This window comes from Hypomesus transpacificus, unplaced genomic scaffold, assembly GCF_021917145.1.
Source record: "Hypomesus transpacificus isolate Combined female unplaced genomic scaffold, fHypTra1 scaffold_27, whole genome shotgun sequence".
NCBI lineage: Eukaryota > Metazoa > Chordata > Actinopteri > Osmeriformes > Osmeridae > Hypomesus > Hypomesus transpacificus.
In genome coordinates this window covers 1,934,989-1,948,878 of record NW_025813796.1, presented here as the reverse complement: position 1 = coordinate 1,948,878, position 13,890 = coordinate 1,934,989, and the positions used below count along the sequence as shown (strand labels likewise).

Here is a 13,890-nt window from a genome sequence, read left to right as displayed (position 1 = left end):
CAATGGAAACAAAGGTCCAACATCTGCGTATGTTAAAAAGTTTTTTTTAGTTTTTTTTTTATACCTTAATGGTTTCCCCAAATTGTATCTCTTCTCTCTCATGCTTTCTGTTTCCAATTAGTCAGGCAGGCCCTCGGCCGAGGTTAGGTTTCAGCCAGGGGAACACAAGCACGACCAGGGTATGAAACCAAACCCTACCAATCACAGCATCGTCACAGGTCAGCCCAAGGGCACAGGGTCACTTCCTTGAAAGCAGCATCCATCTTGTTGTTTACCGAGAACTGCCATGGTAACTGCTGCCGTGGCTACTCCAGCCAGGGTTATGTGATGGTCGTAATGAGAGCTAATTCAGACCAGGAGGAGACTGAGGGATGATGGCCACGGGCACGAAGAGGAACCATGTCGCCATGTATGGCCACCCCTCCATCACTAGAACAGCTACAATTGTGGCCATTACGACAAGATCAGATCTGGTCACGGTTCTATTTCTAAATATAGTGCAAATACCGTACGCAAAAGGAAGCTTTTTGAAGTCAAACTGACAAGAATGTGAATCTCAAGGAACGTGCGGGTCACAAAAGAAACATGAGGTAATCCCTTCTTGGACACAGACTTTTTGTCCTCAGCATTGTCCTAAAACTCGACGAGCTGTAGCGCACTAACATTTCTACAGTCCTCCAGATGAAGATACGGTAGCGCTCTTCGCAGTTTCAGTTATTTATCAGCTTTTCTACCCAAACCGATATCGTTTAACGTAAACCAGAGCTTTGCGGTGCTTCCAATCCCTAGTCTGACAAGGGATGGGTCTTAAACGCAGGGCACGTCAGATGTTCCCCCCCCCCCCCCCCCCGGTACGTCAACGCCTGGCAGACGGTAGCCCCCGTGTTTCTGGGAGATAGGGGGAGTTCCTGGGGTTTCATCAGCAGACTGCGGCTTGCGAACATCCCGGCTTACACGCCAACAGATACCCCGCCGCCGTGTCAGATTAAACAACGTTTTCGGGGACGGCGAGGCGAAAAGGTGGCGGTAAGCTGAGCTGACAAACCTTATAAGGGGTTTTAGTTTGTACGTAGGGGTAGTGTTTGTTGGACTCAAACGCGCTCCCTCCCTCCCACCTCATTTTCCTGGCCCTGTCAGTGTGCAAAGCTTTGTGGCGTCTTTTAGAACAGGCTGGAACAGTACAAAGAATAGCTACACTCCCAGGATTCTTACTGATTACCGCATGCCGGTAATTTGGGAGCCAACCCCCATCCAGCCCCCTCAAATAAAAAGAAAAACGGCAGTTTCAGAGGTTGAATGGCATGCAGACGGCTCTAGTTATCTCTCCGGGTCCCTGTTACACAAAGGGAGGTGTGTGTATGTGGCAGGCTTTCTTGTGGCGGAGAGGTAGAGGAAGGGGTGGCACCAGTCACCGTGCGAGAGGTGTCTGCGGACAGATGGCTCTCGGATTGCGTGCGTGCGCACACACCTGCACGTGACCGTCCTGACAGCAGGTGTGCGAGGGCCGAACGAGAATGCCTGGGTGTCTGTGCACCTACGGCGATGGCCCCTGTGCATGCGTGCGTGCGCGCTCGACTCGTATTTGTCCCGCGGGCAGATTCGAAAAGGTCGCACCGGCCTCGGAAAGATCTTTCAAAAACAAATGTTTGAGGGGAGAGCTGTTTAACGGCTTAGATGTGACGAGTCCAGACCATACTCTGGAGAACATGCCACCAACAGCCACGTTTCTACACTACTTTGTACGCTACACCGTGTACCCACGAGTTGAATTCTACAGCCAGTTTGTGCCCCCTCGATCATGTGACCTTTAAGCCGGAGCACAGAACTCGCTCAGTAGTTGTACCTGTTCAGACTCAAATTCTGGGACATCTCCACAACTTTCAGGGACATGCACTACTTTGTCTTCGAGTCCATGCTCCTGTTTACCTATGCAGTCCATAGATGTGGACTAATGCATGAGGAAACATTTGTATTCAGTTGGAACAGAGTCTTGGCTGTCTACTGCTTTACCGTAAACTAAATTTAACATGGCCACCCGTCAACTGATGCTACTCTCCTAGCTAGACTTGACTCCGCCCTACGTCAGTGGTTGGGTCGACCTCTACCCATGGAGAGAGTAGGGGGACGCAGCCACCCCCACCCCCCCCCCCTTTCCTCAGTAATTGATGCAAATGATAAAAGATGGCGGCGGCAGCCATGCAACGCTGCCGGTTTAATAAAGCTTGTTAAGCGCGGCGAGGGAAACGAATGGGCCGAATTACCGGAGCGGTTATTGGGAACGTGTCGTCTCTCGTTAGGGTCGGGAACAACTCACTCACCAGCGGCTCGCGTGGCCACGACGCCCTCCCCACCCTTCTGGTACGGGAATGGGCTAATGGTTCTGGGAGGCGGAACTAGTCTACGAAGGGGAAGGGTACATGGGGTGCCCTCCCCCTACCCCCCATGTCTTAATTTTTCTAATAACCCTCAATGTGATGCTCAATCTGCCTCCTTCACATGGCATTAGGCGGGGTCTCTGTCATGGAATTGGATTAGGGCTTGTTATAGCAACCAATTCCATGTGGCCGAGGAAAAATAGGGGGTGCAATTTAATAACCATTATCATCAATACAAGTGACTGAGTCCATATTACAGCATTGGCGGAGATGTATAGAGTCAAAGTGAGGATGGGACTGTGCAGGGACATCTAAATCTGAAGCGCTTCTCCAATAGAGATCCTGTATTCCGGTAAATAATTATTCTCTTTAATACGATGTTTCATAATGCCCGTTTATGGGGTTTGCATTGGACGTATACATATTGGTTGGTGTTTCCACTATTAATACATGTCAGGATTGTAAAAAAAAAAGTGCTTTATTGACTTGTATGAAGCAGCAAGTAGGAGAATGGACGTTTTTTCAGCTAATAATCTGTGAAGATTTTATTTAATTTCTTAACTATAAATAGATGCATTTTAAAGACCCAGTAAAAGTTGAAAAGTTAACTGAAATTTCAGTTTTCAAATACAACGCAAAAACTGGTCCCCCGATATCAAAGCCGTGAGAATAGTCTTGGCTGGTACCCGGAACACCACGAAGCAGGATGGGATCTCTGCTCCCTGTGGAAATGGTGACCGTCGTCGCGTGATTGACAGCCGAGGTTCAGCTCATCGCCCTTTGCCTGCACTCCCTCACATTCAGCTCTGTGATTGACAGCTGACACATCTGTCATAGACCAGCATAGAGAGAGAGTGTGTGTGTGCATGCGTGCGAGTGTGTGTGTGCGCCTTTTCAGCAAGGCGGGCATATCACGCTGTGTGTGTGCCTACTCTATTTTCTACTGCCTTCATGAAGAGCATCAAAGTGCAATTGTCATTCAACCAAATGGCTCGCCTGATAACCAAATGAAGAGGGCTAACAAAAGGCAGAGGGAGAGACACAGTACAGTACCTGCAATGTAAACAAAACAAACCTGTCATCACTGGTGGCATTGAAAGAACTTGAGATGTCCCCATTCCATCAAGTCTTCTTGCATAGGCAGAATTAGATGCTATTTTTATGGCCATCGACTTGATACATAGATGATAATAAAACAATAACGAACCGTACGGGCTTTTTAAATAAGTCTTACATAGCCTAATGAATACTCACACTAAATATCTTCACTTATTATGACTTATTTTGTATTATTTGGCACAGTGTTAGTTATTAAAGTGTTCATCAAAGGGGGCAGGCAAGTGACTTACTGTGCTGCAAAACAAAATGAAAGGACGGCAATAAAAGTCAAATGCTTGCTCGTCATCGCTTTGTGTTAATTGGATAAGAAAAGCAATGTTACTCTTTACCCACAACAATCCATCTCGTCGTCATAGCTCTTCTCCTGGCCACTAAAAGTCCTTATTTGGACTTTGTCTACCGCGTCATGTTATACTAGGTCTATATTATATATAAACGTATCTATTCTCACTCTCGTTCCTGTGTCCCTTCCTCTCCCTAGGTGTCTCGGGGGAGAAGGTTGAGATCGACCCGGTCACCAACCAGAAGACGAGCACCAAGTTCTGGATCCGACAGAAGCCCATCTCCATCGACTCAGACCACCTCTGTGCCTGTGATCTCGTGGAGGAGAGGAGCCCCAGTAAGAAGCATTGCTACTTCCGTCTATATGCACGGCATCGTAGCTGATCTGTGCTAATCTACAGCCCTCGTAGCATCGTAGCGTATCTATGTTAATCTACAGCCATTGTAGCATTTTAGCGGATCTATGCTAATCTACAGCCATTGTAGCGGATCTATGCTAATCTACAGCCATCCACTCCTGCCTTTCGTAACACCCCCCTCCCCCTTTACCCCCTCAACCCCCCTGAGCTGCTCTCTGAAAACTTCCACCTCAGACCTTCCTTCAGATCGTTCTCCGTGGTGGGGAAAACCCGTCCCAGCCCCAAGAGATCCTAAACTGCCCTCACTGAACCCTTATATTATTGGACAGAAGAAAGGTGGTCGAGGCAAGATTGTGGGATGGTAGGAACAGATGGGCCTATTGAGTCAGGATGGGGGCGTGCGAGATCAAGATATGGGGATGGTGTGCATCACCTGATCATTGTGGCTCTCTCAGGAGGGGGGAGGTCCACTGTGTGACATCCGATGCTTTAGAGCGAGTCTAACAGTAAATGGGGGAAATGGTTATTTTTACCCTCATTACGAGATGGCATTTAACTACCCAATGAAAGCTGACAAAAATGCCAAAGGTTGGTCACTCGACCACAGTTCATCCACCACACACGTAAGTCGCTCACTCACCTCTCAGAGCAATAGATCCCCTAGCATGCAGGCTATTATCCTTATCCCTCTTCCCCACTCAGGAACCATCCAGCTCACCCCGTGGACCTGAACCAGTACCCCTCCTCCTCCCCCCCAATACCCCTCTCTCTTATCCCTCTTGTGTCCATCAATATTAGCCGCTCATTGGCCCATTCCAACCCAGATCCCCCTCCTGTAAGGGCTCATTCCTCTGCGTCACTGGGGCTGAACACTTGGTTGACCTGGTAATTGGTACTGCCCCCCCCCCGCCCCATTCCCCTCTCTCTCTCTCTCTCTCTCCCTCTCTCTCCCCCCCATCGAGCGGTTCTACATGACTAGGTAAAGAAGACGGCACGAAGATTAATGAAGGCCAGCTAATGTAGGAGTGGGGGGGGGGTAAAGAGGGAGGAACAGAGGGATGCTGCTTTCCGACGCTTCCACTAAGGGGAAAGTTAAGAGTCGTCGCAGTTTATTTCTTTCGTCGAGCTAGCTGGAGTGGCACGGATTGGTTTTCTGCTGTTGTTTGAACTGTCGTGTTGCTGCTATGAGACCTTAACGGGAGGCAATGTGTTTTTAGGGGGCTTTGAAAGGACTAGTTGCTATTCCTAACTCCCAAATTCGGGTATCCACTTAGCGAAAGCCAAGGTCACACACAATTTCACTGTGTATCCAGTTGGCATTTCGATAGGCTGAAAGTGAACTTGACACAGGCCTTGACACCAGAAACATTCAAAACTGGTCATGGGTAAAAAAAAAAGAAAAAAAAAAACGTTCTAACCCGAAAACCTCAAATTGCCAAAGTTGAATGTTTGTGTGTGGTAATTCATCTCAAGTGTCTGATTGACAGCATTTACCTCACAGTAATGCAGTTGAACGTTTGTTTGGGTGGGGTCGTAGCACACGTCAGGACATATTTATGTCCATGACGTATTGCTTCAATAGGCCTGTGTGTGTGTTATATAAATAAGAGAGAGACTAAAAGAGGAGAGCGAGGATGAGAACATCGACCGGAGTGGACATTTGTCTTAATTTGAAATGGGGAGCGCAGGAGTGTGTAAATGATTACGATGAAACTTGAACTTGAGGGTAAGCGTCCACTGTCACATCAGCAAGTGGGGGGGGGGGGGCGGGGTGGGGGGGGGGGGTGAAGTTATTGAATTTAAATAGGAAGCATGTGTGGCAGCGAAAGGCCCAACCGTCTCGTATTTTCCAATAATCAGTATCATACCCGACCACTGCTCCGGTTGGTGTCTTTTAATCACCAAACAAGCAGTCATGCCACCCCCTACAGGCTTTCCCACTCAATCAATTTCAGCAAACCTAACCCTCGCCCCCGCATCCCTCGCCCCCTCCTCCCCCCCCCTCAAAAGATTTTTCAGTTGTGTTTTTTTATGGACCCTTTGGCACTTGACAAGGATATCTCCACTGCAGGGGAGGTGTCGTAATTCTGCGGTGACAATGTGTTTTACATTTAGTTTTTTCACTTAAAGGGAGTTGATGTCTTTTTGAATGGCAACGGATCGGTCTTAAACAATCCTTAATTCCGCAGAGGTTGCATTATGAAGGCTTTTGTACTCCGGGAATGTTTCGCCTAATGCCCTTCTTGCATTATGTAAGAGCAGTTATCAAAGTGAGCGCAAAAAAGGGAGCGTCGTCAAAAGCTTCCACCCGCTATGAAAGAAGAATTGCGACAGCTAACGCTACCCAATTAAACAGCCATGCCGTAGCTCACCTCATCCAGACGTTCATCCGTGGACCTATCAAAAGAGCTTCCTCCTCGCTACTATATTGAAGATTCTGTCTCATTTGATCCTATGCTCATCCCGTTGGCTGGTCTCTCCTCGGCTTTGAGTGGATATGACACTTACATGGCTTGCCTTTCAAATCAGACAATGGCATGATTGATGAGGTGCAGACGGCAAGAGGGGGGGGGGGGGGGGGGGGGGGGGGGGGGGGTCACGATCGCCACGTCGGAAAGAGGTGCTCATCGCCCCTCTGATCTATTCATCAAGCGCTCCCAAAACATTTTTTAAAGGCTTGACGCCACTAGGGACTCCTCTCTAAGGATTGGGGGAGGGAGAGATGGTTGAAAGAGCCTGGTTCTTAGTAGATATATCAAGTCGTTTTAAAGAGGTCGCGGTCTCGATTGTGTTTTCCTACCAAAACCTTTCAAAGGGGGACCTCTTTAGGTGGTGGACGGTGGTAGGGGCTACCAAGTGGTTCTCACACAGTACTGATTAGTATTTTTAATAGAAGCACCCTTTGGCATGGTATGATGGGGTTTTTTTCTGAATAGAGTAGCCATTGTTCTTTGATACAGATATTGTTCCGTGCTCCACAATGTTGAGTTTAAGATAACTTTTAACTGGTAGTGATGAGATGGGGTGTGTGTGTGTGTGTGTGTGTGTGTGTGTGTGTGTGTGTGTGTGTGTGTGTGTGTGTGTGTGTGTGTGTGTGTGTGTGTGTGTGTGTGAGAGAATCCCTTAGTGACTTTCCCCCAGCCCACACAAGTACAAATGAACAAAAGCTCAGCCGCAGAAAAGGACTAATGAAGGAGAGGAGGATGGGAAGGAGGAGCCGAAGTGTCAGGGTGCACCTCGCCACCACCATTTTACACACCACTGCGTCAGTTATGGCTTTCAGCACCACTCTTTGGAAAAGTATCTCTATTCTTACCCCTCTAATGAAGGGGGATACATAAGAGCCGGTGTCAGAGTTAATGAGGGCCTGCTCCTCTCCGCAGACGCGCTCTCCGAGTGCCGCGCTCAGGCAAAGACAGCCACAACGCTCCTCCTCCATTGTCTCCCCACTTTCCTCCACTTTTGAGTGGAACCTTTGTTCCACATCACCGGCTTGGTAGAATAGCTTCTTCGCCGGAACCTGAATCGTCGTCCTTTTTTGTTTGTTTGTTTTTTTCTATTTCTTTTCTTCCTCTAAGGTGGATATTTAGAGATGGCCTTGTTGTGTGAATACAATGGCCCGAACACCGGGTCGTGTCGAAGGCTAGCAGAGCGTGAACTTGACATGCGTTTCTGCAGAGCCAATGGCATTGAAATGATACCAATGAAACCAAGGGCAAATGGATACGTTTTGAAACTTCATCAACACCCTCTTTTTTTTTTTTTTTTTTTTTCATTTTAATGTCTCGTTGGAATGTAATGTCTGTATGTATGTAGTTTGAAATAAATTGCTGAGAGCTAAATTAGTTCCATTTGCTTCTAAAAAAGGGGCATTTACATTTTGGAGTGAATGCAAGCACTCTAAAAGCATCCCTACGTCAATGTTTGTTCAGTAAGACAAGAAAGTGGCAAGATGATCATTGTGATATCAACTGAGGCTCTTACAATCATGATCAATGTTAATGGTGTTTTCGATCATTGCGCCATATAGCTACGTACAGATTGTGGCATCCAGCTACTTTAATGATGAAAATAAGGTTTTTGGTATTAAAACAACTAAAAGATTAATTGCTTAAAAGCTATTTTCTGTTGAGAATCCATTAGCTGGAACAATTTTTCTACCCAGCTTTGACATATTGTCTTTGCATGAATTTTTATTGCCCTAATGCATGATTCTAGGGCCCTGTACCACATCAACTATACCCCTTTTTGAAGAACTATGCGAGTTGGAAAATAAATTAATACTGGCCACTTAAATCTCCTGTAATTGATTGTGGCCAATTGGCTAGACTCTAGGATGTATGGGGGAGGGAATACTTTGGGGAATTTGAAAATTTGCATATGTTAGCCTTCACTCTCTTATTGAGCCCCCTGGTTGATTTACACCAGAGTGCAATGCATTAACAGTAATGAATGGCTTGTCCGGAGCACAAGGTTAGACATGAAATATGAAATGGGTACAGCAAAAGAAGCCAGAGGAGAAGAGGCTTATAGACAAGGGGAGAAAAGAGAGATGAGAAAAGTAGCAAAGCGAAAACTTAACATAATTTAGTCCTTCACAGTTGCTGCACAAGGCCAAGGATCTTAGGATAACGTTGATAAAATGTCTGTATTTTACAGGTTTTGAGGCGTTCTCGACTCCTTCCGTCCCAGGGGCAGTTGCTCTGTAATGAGCTCAGCCCGTCACCTCATTCGGTTATAACGTAACATGAATGCATTAACATACTAATGGATTGGAAAACCTGTCTCTGCGTCAAAAGGTTTTTCATGTGCTAAACGGTTTCGTTTTTTTTTTGCTCTCTTAAGTGCGTCAAACACCTCATGGGTGGTGACCTAACCTCAGGGGTGTTGTTGATCTTGCACATATGAATATTACATAATAGCATCAATTCTGCATGGTAGGAAATGAGTGTAGAGTGTGAAAGTCCAGTCAACAATATAGTGTGCAGCACTCTAGACTTAGCAGTTTTCAACTACTTATTTTCCATTAATTTATTCACACTGTATTTTATAACCACTCCCGACAGCTGATACACCAACTCAGTGTTACAAGCTGCCACAGCCTTGACCATGCTGAGCATACATTATTTATTTATTGGTCATTTTATTTTTTATGGATTCTTATCTGGTGACTAAAAACCTATTCCTCTTTGTCTTTCAGGTCATGCAATATTCAAGCTGACTTATCTCAGTAGCCACGACTACAGGCCCCTGTACTTTGAGTCCGATGCTGCTACCGTCAATGAAATCGTGCTCAAGGTGAGAAAAGATGGGGCTCGTAAAATAAGGGTGGGTGGGGAGGGGGGGGGGGGGTGTTGCCAAGACTTGAGTTTCAAAGTAAACGGAATGTTTCCATACGCATGTCACCAAAGCCAATCAGGTCTGTAACGGTCATTTACCGTCCTGTCGATATATATTGACAGTTTGGTTCTTATTATGCAGTCCTTTATGTGCCCTTAGGGTTGGAAACCTAATTGTGTTCCGTCTCAAAGATAGGTATAATTTCCTATTAAAAATGTAGATTGAGGCTGCAAGGCATTTCCACTAACATGTACGATAATTTGACGCGCAATTAGAATATGGAAGATAATGATGTGTTCTTTAATGAGTATTAATGATTATTAATTATTATGACTTTTAGGGGGAGTTTTGAGATGACAACCCTTCAGAGTAGAACATGTGACTGTCTGGTGAAGGGCAGGGCAGGTGGGGTGAAGGTTGCAGGTAATTGAGAGGACGCTGCTACCTGGCTCCCTGGGGACCCTGGGGACAAGGCTTTAAGTAGCATGTCATCGACGAGGGCTGTTCTGTCGAGCCATGTCACCAGGCTTGGCAGGTGTGACCCATGAGCTGGCGCTTTAATAAGTTCCTCCCCTGACGATTCCATCGCTCTGAACTCTCCTAAGAATGGGAATTGACCCCCAGGGGTACCCCCTCAGAGTGCGGCCACAAATTGCGGAGAATAATGATTTCATTACTTGGAAGTTCCTGTGGCATCTTCTTGGGGTTGTGACATGAGGACATCAAAGGGGGGGAGGGGGAAGGGGTGGGGTATTTATAATACATCTCAAGAGGCATGTATCCAAAACAACATCTAGACACTGTAAATGGCACCGTTGTTTCTCCAAAAGTATCTTTTTCTATACGTCCCTTGTTCGAGTGGACTTTTTCTCCTCCTTTCCCACCGTCATAAAAGACAAGTCACACAAATCACTGGGTCCACCCTCCTTTAGGGCACATTCTAGCCAGACACCAGACTACATATATTAAACGAGTGGGAGCCATTTGGGTCTTAGCACGGGGTTTCATGCGAATGTAAAGGGTTTCTTTTTTTACAAGGCAGGACATTATTGACAGTATTTTTACGCCTTTGACTATAAAGCACCGTGGAAGAGCACCGCCGACGTATTCCGCGCGATCATTCCGCCTTTCAAATCGGTCGAGTGACGGCCTTGTCCCTCTCAAGGCCAAAGGCTTTGCCTTTTTATCTCCCGGTCTAGGCGTTAAAACTCCATTACAATTATCTATGCTATCATCACCTAGGCTCTCCCAGCTCATAATTTTTGCCTTTTTTATGAGCTATCCAGTGGTGGAAGTTATCACCATATTTCTCGTTAAAGTAACATATGTTCAGATTTAGTGACATCTACTGGATGTGACAAGACGCGTCATGGGACTGATACACATGGTGATACCACAGGCATGTTGTCTCTTCAGAAAGAGATACGGATAATAGGATACAAGTTTCTTTTTCATGACATTTATCTCACTATCTGTAGCCTTTAAGACTGTTACCACAAATGTTGACAGTTATTTAATTCAGCTGAATAAAGAGGATATGCAGCTCCAGAGCTAGGGCATTCCATGCAAGTTATGGATTTTGGAGGATGGGGAGGGGGGGAGGGGGGGCTTGTTGCTGGTAAATCTAATGCTTATGTCGATGAGTTCTACATCAAAGTGACTCTCTTGTTCTCAGGTCAACTACATCCTGGAGTCGCGGGCGAGCACGTCACGGGCGGACTACTTTGCCCAGAAGCAACGGAAGATGAGCCGGCGCACTAGCTTCAGCTTTCAGAAAGAGAAGAAGTCTGGCCAGTAGACAGAGAGAGAGAGAGAGACGTACAAATCATTTGGATGACCGTCTTATCGGTCGGAGCCAGGGACAGAGCGATGGACACATGAACAGGGCCTGACGAACTGGCACAGAAGAGGAAACGGGTCCGAAGGAAGAGAGAGAGACGGGGACTTAAAAGAGGAACATGGAGAGTTGTGAGGGAAGGGCGCAAAGAACATGTCGCGGAAGAGAGAGGGCGTAAACGAGAGACGCGTACAAAGAGCTTCCTGTACTCCCTCCTCATATAAAGGTCTCCATTCGGCAGCCATATCAGAAAAAGGCTCATCATAAAAAGGCTCTTCACAGGCGTTTGTCTCTTTAAAGAATGTCCAAATCAAATGTTACAAAGACACAAAGCAGGTCTTATTTCGAACTGTTGTGAATGAGACGAAGCTTTAACCCTCAAACACATACTGTATATTGGAGGTGGGGATTAAGACGGAAAATGTTGTGTCAATGTCAGAATTATTATACGAAACCATGTTTATCTACTGCCGATGAATCAAATCGACACATCGCTCTCAGATGCATAGAGTTGGCTGGTGACAAACATCTTTAGCCACTAGGAAGATGAGACAAAGCATTTGGAATTCCCTGCTTCTGCCCTGATATATGTACCCAAATGTTAACTTTATCAGACTATTGGTCCACATTTACATGTTAAGGGACATCCTTGCATTTTTATTTGTATATAGCAAATTGATTCAGGGTTTAAATCATTATGACAACTGCTTTGGCCATATTACTTCAGTGCCTGAAACCATTCTATAAGGGAGTGGGGGGAGTCATACTATTGTCAGTTCTGCTAAGGTATTATGATGATTTTTAATAAAATGGCTAGAAAAAGGTATTACAATACCTTATAAATGAAAGGAATCCCTCCAACATTACTCTTCAACAGCAAGGGTAGAGTACAGAGATAAATTCAGAGGGGTACGAACATCAAAGATTTTTATGATTTGAAACCGAGACAAAAACAAATGAAATTATTACCTGTACTTTTTACTGTGACCTATAAATGTTTATGCATTTTATCTATGGACTGTAAGCTAATGAATTAAGCACTGTCTGTTAAACAGATCCTAATGTTTGTTCAGACTGTCTCGGCAGTTAGGGAATGTATGACATTTTTACAACATTTTGTGGATGTTGTTAATACAATGACATTATATGAATTCAGTTCATATTTGCGTCAGTAGTTTTTTTTTCTCAGAATTGAGATGTGAAGTTGTCTTAAGTGGTTTAAGTATCCCATTCACATGGGAAACCATTCCATTTGGACAGGACTGTCCTACTTCTCAGGTATGTAGGTTGTACGCAAACACCTAAAATAATTATATTTGTTTGCCACTGTCGAGAGAGATGCACACCGTATCCTTATATGCGTCTTAACATGTCTTATACATATAAACCAAAGTGCCCTCACAACTTGTCAACCACACATCATAAACAACCATCCTCCAAGTTGCAATCATCTAAAAAATCATGCCTTTTGAGTGCTCCCCCCCAAAATAATCTGAAGCAGAACGGGCTGTTGAGTAATTTCCAGGTGTGGACTCTTCTCATCGTTGCTCTCAGCAGTGTGGCAGAAAAGTGATGCTTAATGAATAGGACTCCTGGGGGCTCTAACACATGAACCGGCCTGTCAGTTCTCACCCGGGGAAATAAGCGGGACGAGGGCGATGATGTAGTGGCTCCAGAAGTGACTGTGACAGTAGCACTGTCCTCCGTCCCTCCCTCACCATCGCCCTGGTTAACTCCCCAAACTTGATGAAGTTGCATTTTGTCCGACTGTCTTCCGAATCTTGAGGTTTGGAGACTGTCAAGTCTTGGAGGAGATGGTACTGTACTGGTGTTTTTGTTTGGGGGGTTTTCTTGAAGATGTTTAGGTGCTGACGGCATTAAGCAAACTGAGTTTACAAGCATGGGCAACGCATATGTTCCCGAAGAGTAAAGTCCTTAAAGATTACTTTAACTCCACAAATGTAACTTTTGTTCTTTAAATGAAGTAACTTAATTTAGCAATACTGAAGTCCAAAATAGCTACTGTCCTTGCTCCAGAACGTGGTTGTTGTTATTGCTGTTGTTTGTTTGGAGATAGATGTTCTGTGTGCTTGTCAGACCCTACCCAGGGGGCAAGTGTGGGTGTCTGGGTCACAGCTGGGGCTCCTTGGGTCCCTTAAGGAGGTCCGCATGTCCAGCTGGAAGTCATACACACACACACGCCAAATGACCAATGGAAGAACATAAAAAACAATGCATATCTCCGGCTATATCTCTTTGAACACATGTTGAATTTCAAGATGTACAAATTCTAGTATTCACGTTATTATGAGTAGCCTTGTTTTTGTCCTGTTTTCTGTGTTTTTGTCTGTCTGTAAATGCACTCAACTGTCTGTGTCTTTTTGACTGTCTGCGTCAGGTTGTGTATCCTAATTCAAAAAGTGTTTTTCTCGTGCGGACCTGGATTACCAGCCCAACTCCACATCCCACCTCAGGCTCTTTCTCGGGTCATGCTAGTCATGCTAATCCCTCATGTCACTCAGATAAGATTACCCCCATGTAATGGGTCTTAGGCCAGAGGGCAGGCTGTTATGTTACA

The 13,890-nt window shown here is 45.6% G+C and overlaps 1 protein-coding gene across 3 annotated transcripts in view; it reads left to right on the top strand.

Moving 5' to 3' along the window:
• Positions 1-12,472, top strand: part of mapkap1 (MAPK associated protein 1) — a 40,605-nt gene extending 28,133 nt beyond the window's left edge. For all 3 annotated transcript variants that reach the window (XM_047014796.1, XM_047014795.1, XM_047014797.1), the window contains 3 exons: positions 3,976-4,113; positions 9,336-9,433; positions 11,151-12,472. In XM_047014796.1, the coding sequence (XP_046870752.1) occupies positions 3,976-4,113; positions 9,336-9,433; positions 11,151-11,273 (359 nt within the window). In that variant the 3' untranslated portion in view covers positions 11,274-12,472. The remainder of the gene's footprint in view (positions 1-3,975; positions 4,114-9,335; positions 9,434-11,150) is intronic.
• The last annotated feature ends 1,418 nt before the right edge of the window (positions 12,473-13,890 follow it).